Raw genomic sequence first — 15,293 nt, 5'->3', positions numbered from 1 at the left:
TATGTAGCAGTGGCGATTCTATAACTTAAAATTTGGGGGCTAACAAAGGTTGTGAAGACACAGTGCACATAATATATGGAGCCATTTGCCGCTCAACGGGAATGACTGTGCTTGTAGGTGCAAACCGCCACTGATAAGTAGTATCAGTAAGTATAATATTAATTTACACCAATCTTTTCTAACCTCTACATTCCTAAAGCTTAGTTATGCAATACAGGAAAGGCCCAGACATGTGCAACAAATCATTCATCTTGTTACCCTCCAGACTGGTGCTATAGGCCCAAATAAAACCACAATGAAGACAATGCTGGAGCTCTGATTCACAGCTGGTACAAAATTCCCAAACTTGTCTTCGTGTTCTGCCTTACTAACAGGAATCCTGGAACAGTGATCATTGCATGCCAGCGCCCTAACTGAAAGAGTGAAATAGTGAAATGCTGGGAATGATTAGGGCTGTCATCCAGCCTATATTTTACCGACATGGACGATACTTTTATGGTTAAAAAAGTTAAAAATAAAAATTAAATATAGAAAAAAAAGATGCGATCATGGTGAAACTTCTTCTAAGTGTGTTGCAATCAAAATATAAACCAATGATCATTTAATTTAAATATGTTCTAGCAACTTTAGTTCCTAAAATATCCTGTATAATTATTTATGCAAATGTATGCTAATGAGCACGGCTAGTATTTCCCCCCAGAAAAGGCAACTCTAGCTGTAATCCTTGTAATTTGTACTTCTCCATGTGAGCTCTCATCCTGTTACCCTAAGACTTCACATGTCTCACTTCTAGGGTTGCCCCCCATAAAAATACCAGATGACATGTGGGTGACTGGGTGCAAGTGGTATGTGGGGTCACATAATGATTCCATCCCAAACCTCTACCTTAAAGGTACAGTCAAGGCCAAAATAAACTTTCATGATTCAGATAGAGCATGTAATTTTAAACAATTTTCCAATTTACTTTTATCACCAATTTTGCTTTGTTCTCTTGGTATTCTTAGTTGAAAGCTTAACCTAGGAGGTTCATATGCTAATTTCTTAGACCTTGAAGACCACCTCTTTCAGATTGCATTTTAACAGTTTTTCACCACTAGAGGGTGTTAGTTCACGTATTTCATATAGATAACACTGTGCTCGTGCACGAGAAGTTATCTGGGAGCAGGCACTGATTGGCTAGACTGCAAGTCTGTCAAAAGAACTGAAAAAAGGGGCAGTTTGCAGAGGCTTAGATACAAGATAATCACAGAGGTTAAAAGTATATTATTATAAATGTGTTGGTTATGCAAAACTGGGAAATGGGTAATAAAGGGATTTTCTATCTTTTAAAACAATAAAAATTCTGGTGTAGACTGTCCCTTTAAGCCTCATCCTTGATCACAGCAACTGATTGGGTGCCCTTGGATGCCAGTAACACACAAATAAAAGATTTTACCTCTGACTGCCACTAGCACATACTCAGCAGTGATTTAACCCCTTTGGCTGCCAGTAGCACACACAGAGACATATGTTTACACACCAAGGTTGACAATGAAAAAAATAAAGCACACATTTTACCTTATTAGATCCATATAGCACACACAAACCAGTATTAACTCTCGTCTTGGCTGCCCTGGAGGTATTTAGCTGCCAATCAGGGAACTTAAAAAAATGGACGTTTAAATGTCCAGAATTTTCATATAGATTTTACTGGACAGAATGCTGAAATACTGGGCTGGTTGAATTCTGAACACCTGGCAACCCTACTCACTTCATAAGTCCCCGGTCTTTAATATGTTGGGAGCTATGCTGATGCACAGACCTACAGATTAAACTCTCGTCTACAAAGCACACACTTTCAACTTGCACACTGTCAGTTGGGTGATTTACAAAGAACTATAGATTTGCCCTTACGCCACACCTGGTAGTTTGTAATAATTTTATACCTTGAAGAAGAAAAACAGAGTAATACACTTACCAGATTCTTGCTGCTCATACTGGAGATAGACAGGATCCATTTTGAAGGCACCAATTATATCTGCTCTCTTTTTTACCCTACAGATGAAATAATAATAGATTACAACAACTATTCTTTCTATACAAACACTTTATTTCCATTAAAGGGCCATTCTATTGATAACATTGCATACTCTAATTTGTTAGAGCATTACATTTTATTACTAACAATGCAGCAACCATAGGGGCTAGTTTCTCAAAACCTCACCGGCATGGAGAGAAATCATCAGCTTATTTTACTGAGCATTATATTGTAAAGTAAGTGTCCCTCCTTATCATAAAGTATATTATTGACCTCCCCTTGATGACATACACAGTTTCCAGGGTAAAAATGGACTTCAAAACAATCCCTGAGGGGCTTCATAATACTAACAAGGCCAAAACAATCCCTGAGGGGCCTCATAACACTGACAAGGCATCTTGTAGAATCTCGCCAGACCAGAGAGCTTTAGAAAATTGGGGCATGTGTGTTTAATACCTGCAAATGGGGTTAAACACATAGTTAAAGAAATGCTCAAGTGGAAATTAAATTGCATCCTCACTAGTGATACAATTACATGCTCTAATGAATTTTATCACTTAAGGGACATTGTACTCATAAAATTCTATAGGAATAGGTATTCCAACTAATGCTCATTGGCTGACAGGTAATTCCTGTTAGCATTTCATTGGTTGATAGGTACTTCCTGTTAATGCTTATTGCTCATTGCTAGGGAGTGCTGATTAGCCTATAAATTAGCAATATATATATTTTGGAAGCTTCTGAGTATAGGTAGGCTTGAAATAGATGATAGATAGATAGATAGATAGATAGATAGATAGATAGACAGATAAATAAATAGATAGATCAAGCTAGATGATAGATATATATATAGATAGATAGATAGATAGATAGATAGATAGATAGATAGAAATATAGATAGAAAGATATATGATGGATGTATTAATAGATAGGTAAATAGAAAAATATATAATAGATAGATAGATGGATTGATAGATAGATTATTGATAGATAGATAGATAGATAGATAGATATATAGATGATAGATAGATAAAAAGATATATGATAGATAGATAGATAGATAGATAGATAGATAGATAGATAGATAGATAGATACAGCTAGATGATAGATAGATAGATAGATAGATAGATAGATAGATAGATAGATAGATGATAGATGATAGATAGATAGATAGATAGATAGATAGATGGATGATAGATAAATAGAAAGAAAGATGTATGATGGATGGATGGATGGATAGATAGATAGATAAATAGATAAATAGAAAGATATATGATAGATTGATGGATCGATAGATACAGCTTGATGATAGATAGATAGATAGATAGATAGATAGATAGATAGATATACAGATAAATAGATAGATATACATTATTAAACAAAAATGAATGTTTTACTATAAACTATGAACAAATAAGGCCATGGGTTATTTAAAGCTCACAAAGTTCTAAAATAGACATATTATTAAAATACATATTTTGTTCTTTGAGAGACACATTTCTAGCAAGAATGTATACTATATAATTAATCCAGTTTATCAGTGTATGACTCATTTCCAAAACAAGCAATCATAATAACCTTTATGTGCTCTTCAAACATACTGTTCAAACAGGTTACATTTGGAGTCATATGATTGAAATATGACTGTCTTGAGTAAATACATTTTTACAGTTGGTCTCTACCCACAATAAACAGAAAGAACACAGATGAGAGACATCACACTGTTTTATATTGATGGAGGCACATGTATTAATTTTGTTTGTTTGACAACCCAATGTAAACAGCAGGTGTGTATTATACACTAACATCATCACTCAATACTCAACAACTGTTATTATATTAATATAATTATACAACTGAAGAGAAACTCAGGATGTTTCTTACTTTTAATTTGTCTCAATGGAATTTGCACTTTTTAATCACTTACCAAAAAGTAGAGCAGTCAAAATTTACTAAAAGCCATTTATGTGGGTTGAAGTTAAATGAATCTGCAAACTGAAATCAAATCATAAAATGTTATAAATTGGTGACAGAGACAATAGATAGATAGACAGATAGGCAGATGATAGATAGACAGACAGATAGATAGATTGATAGATAGATAGTTAATAGATAGATAGATAGATGATAGATAGATAGAACGATATATAGATAGATGGATAGATTATACTTTATTATACAAATAAATGATTATGCATATAGTACAAATACATATGCGTTTATATTTCAAATTATTTTAAAATTGATTACATACAGCAGTGTGAGAGCTCGGAAATTATAACATTTGTTGAGTTCCCTGGTGTGCAACATAAAGTCCATGGACACACAGTAAAACAGTGCATTTTATCTGCTTCTTCCACTTTTGGTAAATGAAAGTCTGCCTAATTTTTTAAATTCTATTCTATGATGTAAGCGAGTACACTCAACTTTACATTGACTTTAAATAGTTTTTATGAATGTAGGCTATTATAAAAATTAGACAGTATCAGTGGTAAAACTTAAAGGGACATAAAAGTGCTATGTGTGTAGTCCCTGCAAATGGATTAAACACATAGTCAAAGTAAAGAGCAGAATGCACAACTGGGACCAGGTGAGCAAATGAGCAGATGTATATGTATGTAAGCATCAATCACCAGCTAGCTACCAGCAGTACATTGCTTTTCAACAAAGAATACAAAGAGAATGAAATAATTGTGATAATAGAAAATGCAGATGTCTTAAAATTGCACTCGCTAACTGAACAATATTATGTTAATTTTGACTTTCATGTCGCTTTAAATAAACCCCACACTGTAATCAGATTTGCCTAATGATAAAAGTTGCCTTCTTCTAACATGAGATGATCATCTGTTCTATTTTATTTGTTTAATCCTATTATGGCTTTATCTGTGCTAATAACACACCACTCTGTAATACATTTGTTTTCAGTTACAATCAAAACCTAGCTCAGGGTAATACTTTGGATGCCATTATTAAAGGGATATAAAAAGTGCAAGAAGAAAATGCTCTAAAAATAGAGCATTTTGTTATCGCAGTATTGCTTGTATATAACTGTGTGTTTAGCACCAGCACTACTGGGATCTAGCTGAAAACAATCTGGTGAGCCAATGACAAGAGACAAATGTCTGTAGCCACCAATCACTAGCTAGCTCCCAGTAGTGTAGAATATGTACTAGATGTGTGTATCCAGCATTTCATTCACTGCCATATGCGGAAGTAGGAGGATATTTTCGGTATTCATATCTTATTGAATACCTGAAAAAATGTAAAGAAAACGAGAAATCCTGACAAAATTAATAAGTAATCATTTGTTTCCTTTAAATGGTTAAATACTTAGGGTCAGATTACGAGTGGTGCGCTAACAGTTATAGCAAGCAAAAAGGGGTTTATCGTGGTTGTTAATGCTCGTTGGGTGTAGCGGTTTAATTAATATTGACTGTTTATGATTGCGGCAGTGTTAAATACTGCTCCACTTGTAATCTGGCCCTTAACCTTTAGCTTGCTGGAGAGCCAGGCTCACCCGCTCCTCTTCTTCACAGAGCCCCAGCCCCACTTACACAAGAGACTATGGCCTAGATTTGGAGTTCGGCGGTAGCCGTCAAAACCAGCGTTAGAGGCTCCTAACGCTGGTTTTGGCCGCCCGCTGGTATTTGGAGTCAGTGATTAAAGGGTCTAACGCTCACTTTTCAGCCGCGACTTTTCCATACCGCAGATCCCCCTACGCCATTTGCGTAGCCTATCTTTTCAATGGGATCTTTCTAACGCTGGTATTTAGAGTCGTTTCTGAAGTGAGCGTTAGAGCTCTAACGACAAGATTCCAGCCGCCTGAAAATAGCAGGAGTTAAGAGCTTTCTGGCTAACGCCGGTTCATAAAGCTCTTAACTACTGTACCCTAAAGTACACTAACACCCATAAACTACCTATGTACCCCTAAACCGAGGTCCCCCCACATCGCCGCCACTCGATTAAAATTTTTAACCCCTAATCTGCCGACCGCCACCTACGTTATATTTATGTACCCCTAATCTGCTGCCCCTAACCCCGCCGACCCCTGTATTATATTTATTAACCCCTAACCTGCCCCCCACAACATCGCCGCCAGCTACTTAAAATAATTAACCCCTAATCTTCCGACCGCAAAGCGCCGCCACCTACGTTATCCCTATGTACCCCTAATCTGCTGCCCTAACACCGCCGACCCCTATATTATATTTATTAACCCCTAATCTGCCCCCCACAACGTCGCCGACACCTGCCTACACTTATTAACCCCTAATCTGCCGAGCGGACCTGAGCGCTACTATAATAAAGTTATTAACCCCTAATCCGCCTCACTAACCCTATCATAAATAGTATTAACCCCTAATCTGCCCTCCCTAACATCGCCGACACCTACCTTCAATTATTAACCCCTAATCTTCCGATCGGAGCTCACCGCTATTCTAATAAATGGATTAACCCCTAAAGCTAAGTCTAACCCTAACACCCCCCTAAGTTAAATATAATTTACATCTAACGAAATAAATTAACTCTTATTAAATAAATGATTCCTATTTAAAGCTAAATACTTACCTGTAAAATAAATCCTAATATAGCTACAATATAAATTATAATTATATTATAGCTATTTTAGGATTAATATTTATTTTACAGGCAACTTTGTAATTATTTTAACCAGGTACAATAGCTATTAAATAGTTAAGAACTATTTAATAGTTACCTAGTTAAAATAATAACAAATTTACCTGTAAAATAAATCCTAACCTAAGATATAATTAAACCTAACACTACCCTATCAATAAAATAATTAAATAAACTACCTACAATTACCTACAATTAACCTAACACTACACTATCAATAAATTAATTAAACACAATTCCTACAAATAAATACAATTAAATAAACTAGCTAAAGTACAAAAAATAAAAAAGAACTAAGTTACAGAAAATAAAAAAATATTTACAAACATAAGAAAAATATTACAACAATTTTAAACTAATTACACCTACTCTAAGCCCCCTAATAAAATAACAAAGCCCCCCAAAATAAAAAATTCCCTACCCTATTCTAAATTAAAAAAGTTACAAGCTCTTTTACCTTACCAGCCCTGAACAGGGCCCTTTGCGGGGCATGCCCCAAGAAGTTCAGCTCTTTTGCCTGTAAAAAAAAACATACAATACCCCCCCCCAACATTACAACCCACCACCCACATACCCCTAATCTAACCCAAACCCCCCTTAAATAAACCTAACACTAATCCCCTGAAGATCTTCCTACCTTGTCTTCACCATCCAGGTATCACCGATCCGTCCTGGCTCCAAGATCTTCATCCAACCCAAGCGGGGGTTGGCGATCCATAATCCGGTGCTGAAGAGGTCCAGAAGAGGCTCCAAAGTCTTCCTCCTATCCGGCAAGAAGAGGACATCCGGACCGGCAAACATCTTCTCCAAGCGGCATCTTCGATCTTCTTCCATCCGGAGCGAAGCGGCAGGATCCTGAAGACCTCCAGCGCGGAACATCCATCCGGACCGACGACTGAACGACGAATGACTGTTCCTTTAAGGGACGTCATCCAAGATGGCGTCCCTCGAATTCCGATTGGCTGATAGGATTCTATCAGCCAATCGGAATTAAGGTAGGAATTTTCTGATTGGCTGATGGAATCAGCCAATCAGAATCTAGTTCAATCCGATTGGCCGATCCAATCAGCCAATCAGATTGAGCTCGCATTCTATTGGCTGATCGGAACAGCCAATAGAATGCGAGCTCAATCTGATTGGCTGATTGGATCAGTATGTGGGTGGTGGGTTGTAATGTTGGGGGGGGGGTATTGTATGTTTTTTTTTGCAGGCAAAAGAGCTGAACTTCTTGGGGCATGCCCCGCAAAGGGCCCTGTTCAGGGCTGGTAAGATAAAAGAGCTTGTAACTTTTTTAATTTAGAATAGGGTAGGGAATTTTTTATTTTGGGGGGCTTTGTTATTTTATTAGGGGGCTTAGAGTAGGTGTAATTAGTTTAAAATTGTTGTAATATTTTTCTTATGTTTGTAAATATTTTTTTATTTTCTGTAACTTAGTTCTTTTTTATTTTTTGTACTTTAGCTAGTTTATTTAATTGTATTTATTTGTAGGAATTGTGTTTAATTAATTTATTGATAGTGTAGTGTTAGGTTAATTGTAGGTAATTGTAGGTAGTTTATTTAATTATTTTATTGATAGGGTAGTGTAAGGTTTAATTATATCTTAGGTTAGGATTTATTTTACAGGTAAATTTGTTATTATTTTAACTAGGTAACTATTAAATAGTTCTTAACTATTTAATAGCTATTGTACCTGGTTAAAATAATTACAAAGTTGCCTGTAAAATAAATATTAATCCTAAAATAGCTATAATATAATTATAATTTATATTGTAGCTATATTAGGATTTATTTTACAGGTAAGTATTTAGCTTTAAATAGGAATAATTTATTTAATAAGAGTTAATTTATTTCGTTAGATGTAAATTATATTTAAGTTAGGGGGGTGTTAGTGTTAGGGTTAGACTTAGCTTTAGGGGTTAATCCATTTATTAGAATAGCGATGAGCTCCGATCGGAAGATTAGGGGTTAATAATTGAAGGTAGGTGTCGGCGATGTTAGGGAGGGCAGATTAGGGGTTAATACTATTTATGATAGGGTTAGTGAGGCGGATTAGGGGTTAATAACTTTATTATAGTAGCGCTCAGGTCCGCTCGGCAGATTAGGGGTTAATAAGTGTAGGCAGGTGTCGGCGACGTTGAGGGGGGCAGATTAGGGGTTAATAAATATAATATAGGGGTCGGCGATGTTAGGGCAGCAGATTAGGGGTACATAGGGATAACGTAGGTTGCGGCGGTTTACGGAGCGGCAGATTAGGGGTTAAAAAAAATATGCAGGGGTCAGCGATAGCGGGAGCGGCAGATTAGGGGTTAATAAGTGTAAGGTTAGGGGTGTTTAGACTCGGGGTACATGTTAGGGTGTTAGGTGCAGACGTAGGAAGTGTTTCCCCATAGGAAACAATGGGGCTGCGTTAGGAGCTGAACGCTGCTTTTTTGCAGGTGTTAGGTTTTTTTTCAGCTCAAACAGCCCCATTGTTTCCTATGGGAGAATCGTGCACGAGCACGTTTTTGAGGCCGGCCGCGTCCGTAAGCAACTCTGGTATCGAGAGTTGCATTTGCGGTAAAAATGCTCTACGCTCCTTTTTTGGAGCCTAACGCAGCATTTGATTAAACTCTCGATACCAGAGTTAAATTTATGGTGCGGCCAGAAAAAAGCCCGCGGAGCGTTAACAGCCCTTTTACCGCCGAACTCCAAATCTAGGCCTTAGTGTGGCGGATCCCAGGGACTCACTAAAAAAGAAGGTCACATGGCCGGGGTTCTTAGCACGGCTCTCCAGCACGCTAAAGGTGAGTATAAAGCTAAAGGTGAGTGTAAAGCTAAAGGTGAGTATATAGCTATAGGTGAGTATAAAGCTAAAGGTGAGTACAAAGCTAAAGGTGAGTATATAGCTATAGGTGAGTATAAAGCTAAAGGTGACTATAAAGCTATAGGTTAGTTTAAAGGTGAGTATAAAGCTATAGGTGAGTACAAAGCTAAAGGTGAGTATATAGCTATAGGTGAGTATAAAGCTAAAGGTGACTATAAAGCTATAGGTTAGTTTAAAGGTGAGTATAAAGCTATAGGTGAGTATAAAGCTAAAGGTGAGTATAAAGCTATAGGTGAGTATAAAGCTAAAGGTGAGTATAAAGCTATAGGTGAGTATAAAGCTAAAGGTGAGTATAAAGCTAAAGGTGAGTATAAAGCTATAGGTGAGTATAAAGCTATAGGTGAGAATAAAGCTAAAGGTAAATATAAAGCTAAAGGTGAGTATATAGCTATAGGTAAGTATAAAGGTGAGTATAAAGCTAAATGTGAGTATAAAGTTGAAGGTGAGTATAAAGCTAAAGGTGAGTATAAAGCTATAGGTGAGTATAAAGCTAAATTTGAGTATAAAGCTATAGGTAAGTATAAAGGTGAGTATAAAGCTAAAGGTGAGTATAAAGCTATAGGTGAGTATAAAGCTAAAGGTGAGTATATAGCTATAGGTAAGTATAAAGGTGAGTATAAAGCTATAGGTGAGTATAAAGCTAAAGGTGAGTATAAAGCTATAGGTGAGTATAAAGCTATAGGTAAGTATAAAGGTGAGTATAAAGCTAAATGTGAGTATAAAGTTGAAGGTGAGTATAAAGCTAAAGGTGAGTATAAAGCTATAGGTGAGTATAAAGCTAAATTTGAGTATAAAGCTATAGGTAAGTATAAAGGTGAGTATAAAGCTAAAGGTGAGTATAAAGCTATAGATGAGTATATAGCCATAGGTGAGTATATAGCTATAGGTAAGTATAAAGGTGAGTATAAAGCTATAGGTGAGTATAAAGCTAAAGGTGAGTATAAAGCTATAGGTGAGTATAAAGCTATAGGTAAGTATAAAGGTGAGTATAAAGCTAAAGGTGAGTATAAAGCTATAGGTGAGTATAAAGCTAAAGGTGAGTATATAGCTATAGGTGAGTATAAAGCTAAAGGTGACTATAAAGCTATAGGTTAGTTTAATGGTGAGTATAAAGCTATAGGTGAGTATAAAGCTAAAGGTGAGTATAAAGCTGTAGGTGAGTATAAAGCTAAAGGTGAGTATAAAGCTATAGGTGAGTATAAAGCTAAAGGTGAGTATAACGCTATAGGTGAGTATAAAGCTAAAGGTGAGTATAAAGTTGAAGGTGAGTATAAAGCTATAGGTGAGTATAAAGCTAAATGTGAGTATAAAGCTATAGGTGAGTATAAAGCTAAAGGTGAGTATATAGCCATAGGTGAGTATAAAGCTATAGGTGAGTATAAAGCTAAATGTGAGTATAAAGCTATAGGTGAGTATACAGCTAAAGGTGAGTATAAAGCTAAAGGTGAGTATATAGCCATAGGTGAGTATAAAGCTATAGGTAAGTATAAAGGTGAGTATAAAGCTAAAGGTGAGTATAAATCTATAGGTGAGTATAGAGCTAAAGGTGAGTATAAAGCTAAATGTGAGTATAAAGCTATAGGTGAGTATAAAGCTAAAGGTGAGTATAAAGCTAAAGGTGAGTATATAGCTATAGGTGAGTATAAAGCTATAGGTAAGTATAAAGCTATAGGTGAGTATAAAGCTAAAGGTGAGTATAAAGCTAAAGGTGAGTATATAGCCATAGGTGAGTATAAAGCTATAGGTGAGTATAAAGCTAAATGTGAGTATAAAGCTATAGGTGAGTATACAGCTAAAGGTGAGTCTAAAGCTAAAGGTGAGTATATAGCCATAGGTGAGTATAAAGCTATAGGTAAGTATAAAGGTGAGTATAAAGCTATAGGTAAGTATAAAGGTGAGTATAAAGCTAAAGGTGAGTATAAAGCTATAGGTGAGTATAAAGCTAAAGGTGAGTATAAAGCTATAGGTGAGTATAAAGCTATAGGTGAGAATAAAGCTAAAGGTGAGTATAAAGCTAAAGGTGAGTATAACGCTATAGGTGAGTATAAAGCTAAAGGTGAGTATAAAGTTGAAGGTGAGTATAAAGCTATAGGTGAGTATAAAGCTAAATGTGAGTATAAAGCTATAGGTGAGTATAAAGCTAAAGGTGAGTATATAGCCATAGGTGAGTATAAAGCTATAGGTGAGTATAAAGCTAAATGTGAGTATAAAGCTATAGGTGAGTATACAGCTAAAGGTGAGTATAAAGCTAAAGGTGAGTATATAGCCATAGGTGAGTATAAAGCTATAGGTAAGTATAAAGGTGAGTATAAAGCTAAAGGTGAGTATAAATCTATAGGTGAGTATAGAGCTAAAGGTGAGTATAAAGCTAAATGTGAGTATAAAGCTATAGGTGAGTATAAAGCTAAAGGTGAGTATAAAGCTAAAGGTGAGTATATAGCTATAGGTGAGTATAAAGCTATAGGTAAGTATAAAGCTATAGGTGAGTATAAAGCTAAAGGTGAGTATATAGCCATAGGTGAGTATAAAGCTATAGGTGAGTATAAAGCTAAATGTGAGTATAAAGCTATAGGTGAGTATACAGCTAAAGGTGAGTCTAAAGCTAAAGGTGAGTATATAGCCATAGGTGAGTATAAAGCTATAGGTAAGTATAAAGGTGAGTATAAAGCTATAGGTAAGTATAAAGGTGAGTATAAAGCTAAAGGTGAGTATAAAGCTATAGGTGAGTATAAAGCTAAAGGTGAGTATAAAGCTATAGGTGAGTATAAAGCTATAGGTGAGAATAAAGCTAAAGGTAAATATAAAGCTAAAGGTGAGTATATAGCTATAGGTGAGTATAAAGGTGAGTATAAAGCTATAGGTAAGTATAAAGGTGAGTATAAAGCTATAGGTGAGTATAAAGCTAAAGGTGAGTATAAAGCTATAGGTGAGTATAAAGCTATAGGTGAGAATAAAGCTAAAGGTAAATATAAAGCTAAAGGTGAGTATATAGCTATAGGTGAGTATAAAGGTGAGTATAAAGCTATAGGTAAGTATAAAGGTGAGTATAAAGCTATAGGTGAGTATAAAGCTAAAGGTGAGTATAAAGCTATAGGTGAGTATAAAGCTAAAGGTGAGTATAAAGCTATAGGTGAGAATAAAGCTAAAGGTAAATATAAAGCTAAAGGTGAGTATATAGCTATAGGTGAGTATAAAGGTGAGTATAAAGCTATAGGTGAGTCTAAAGCTAAAGGTGAGTAAAAAGGTAAAGGTGAACTTTTCACCTGTAGCTTTGGAACAGTTACATTAATTAAACAAATGTACATTTTTAACAAAGATCCAGTAATCCTTTCATTTAAAACAAAACAAATACGGAGTAGCACAGGCACAAATATTCAGGAAAATTAATTTTCCCCAAAATTTCAGCCAAACCAAATTTGTCGCCCGTGCACATCTCTACTTGTTATTCATATAGACCCTTCTTGTAATACCCTATATGGGTACATAAAATAAAAATAAATAGGAATTTAATACTGAGAAACGGGGGGGGGAATTTTTTGCAGTTTTCTTTATAAGCATTTTTTCAAAAAACTAGTATAGCTAAATACTTCGAAATAGATTCAGTATGCTGTGCAGATTTTAGGAATACCCTAAATGTCTAGGTGTCAATGTAATTTATAGCAAATATAGGCCAAATACTACAAAGGTGGAATTACTGGTTTAAAGCAAACATTTTGCTATGCTTGGACTGTAAGCTAAATAGCAGTCACCCAATTCAAAATTGCTACACAATATTATATATTTATAGAATTTAGATACCCAATGGGAATTTAACTAGAGGCATTTTAATACTTTATGTTTAACCCTTCGCTTCTATTGCCAAGTGTTGAAAATTAAATTTAGGGGTAAAAAAAAAACCAAAAAAACTTTATTAAAATCAAATTTATTAAAAATATATATTTAGAAATATACTTTATTATAATAAATATAACACTTTTTTAACATATGTGTTCATAGGAAGATAAGGGGAGGGGTCAAGACAAGCCATTGTTAATTTGCTGTCAAAGAGCTCACATGACCATGGAGGCATCCAGTGATTGGCCAGTGAGACTGATACCAGCATGCTTTGCAGAACACTAGTATCTAGGCTCTATTTTTAGTATACAATCACTGTGACTGTGTGACATGCAGGCTCACATGCTCACTGTGCCTGACATGAGATACATGCTGATGGCAGCGTTATTTCATGTAATCCTGGTGAGGATCAGAGGGACACCATGTTGTGCCTACACTATGCTATTCCTGCAGTGCATCATTTGGTTGACATGCAGAAATAGTGTGGTGTCCCCTCTGAAGGCAAGAACAGCTTTCTGGCAGCCCAGGCTATAGCATGTGTCCTTAAAGGCACAGTGTACAATAGAATTGTTATCGTTTTAAAAGATAGATAATGCATTTATTATTCATTCCCCAGTTTTGCATAACCAACACAGTTATATTACTATACTTTTTACCTCTGTGATTACCTTGTATCTAAGCATCTTCTGACAGCTTCCTGATCACATGACATTTTATTTATTATCTATTGACTAGCATTTAGTACTGTGTTGTGCTAAATCTTAAATAACTCCTCGGGTGTGAACACAATGTTATCTATATGGCACACATGAACTAGCAGTCTCCTGTTGTGAAAAGCAAATAAAAAAGCATGTGATAAGAGGCTGACTATAGAGGCTTAGAAGCAAGCAGAAATTTAGAGGTTTAAATGTTATAATATAACAATGTTGGTTGTGCAAAGCTGGAGAATGGGTAATAAAGGCATTATCTATCTTCTTAAACAATAAAATTTTAGTGTAGACTGTCCCTTTAAGGGCTTAAAGACAGACGCTGTGCCCTGTACAATGTCCGTTACTAAGGGGTTAAATTGAATTGGTCACAATAAAGGAAGCAAGATAAACATCTTTTAATAGTCTTTTCAAGTGGTGTGTCATAGGAATGCAAAAAATATATATCTCACTAATGAAATTACTTAAAACTTTTATATTTTGCAGAAATAGAAAAATTACTTTAATCTCCCTTTAAGATCAAAAACCACCCATGTGTGTTGCATCTCTACGTCCTAAGATGACTACATGGTACATTTCAGCAGCAACATATTTAGCAAGATAACTTGAATAATGAAAACCCAAAGTTATACAGAATAAAGGTCAATATTTTTATTATCATCCCTCACAATTCAACGCTGTATCTGATCCCTATTACTATAAGGGAGCTGTTTTCCTTTACTATCAGGCATTTGTTCCACTAAACCAGAGCCCACACACCACATCTGCCTGGCTTTTTGTTTTTGCCTGGCTTGGGTTAGTAGTAAAAATAAAAAGCACATGTATTTGTACCAGATGTTGTATATTTGAGTAGTATATAAAGATAAATACATTTATGAATTTTCTTCTATTATTTAATTTGCTTCCTTCTATTGTTATCCTTTGCTAAACGGTTTGTCTAGGAAAGCTCAGGAGCATCAAAGAACCTAGGGTCTAGCTGCTGTTTGGTGACTGTATATATATATATATATATATATATATATATATATATATATATATATATATATATACCAATTGTCATTGACTCACCCATATGCTCAGTTACAAACCAGTAGTGAATTGCTGCTCCTTCAACAAATAATACAAATAGAATTAAACAAATTTGATCATAGAAGTAAACTGGAAAGTTGTTTAAATCTAAATCATGAAAAAACATTTTTGGGTTTCATGTCCCTTTAAGGGATGTTATCT

General features: G+C 35.3%; 1 protein-coding gene across 3 annotated transcripts in view; it reads right to left on the bottom strand.

The window, feature by feature from the left end:
- Positions 1 to 15,293, bottom strand: part of DDC (dopa decarboxylase) — a 222,497-nt gene that overhangs the window by 57,421 nt on the left and 149,783 nt on the right. For all 3 annotated transcript variants that reach the window (XM_053714306.1, XM_053714307.1, XM_053714308.1), the window contains exons 9-10: positions 3,946 to 4,013; positions 1,958 to 2,034 (exon numbers count right to left, since the gene is read on the bottom strand). In XM_053714306.1, coding sequence (XP_053570281.1) covers positions 1,958 to 2,034; positions 3,946 to 4,013 — 145 coding nt within the window. The remainder of the gene's footprint in view (positions 1 to 1,957; positions 2,035 to 3,945; positions 4,014 to 15,293) is intronic.

This window comes from Bombina bombina, chromosome 5 (assembly GCF_027579735.1).
Source record: "Bombina bombina isolate aBomBom1 chromosome 5, aBomBom1.pri, whole genome shotgun sequence".
Taxonomy (NCBI): Eukaryota; Metazoa; Chordata; class Amphibia; order Anura; family Bombinatoridae; genus Bombina; species Bombina bombina.
The sequence above is the reverse complement of the archived record's forward strand: the minus strand, read 5'-3'. Positions and strand labels throughout refer to the sequence as shown.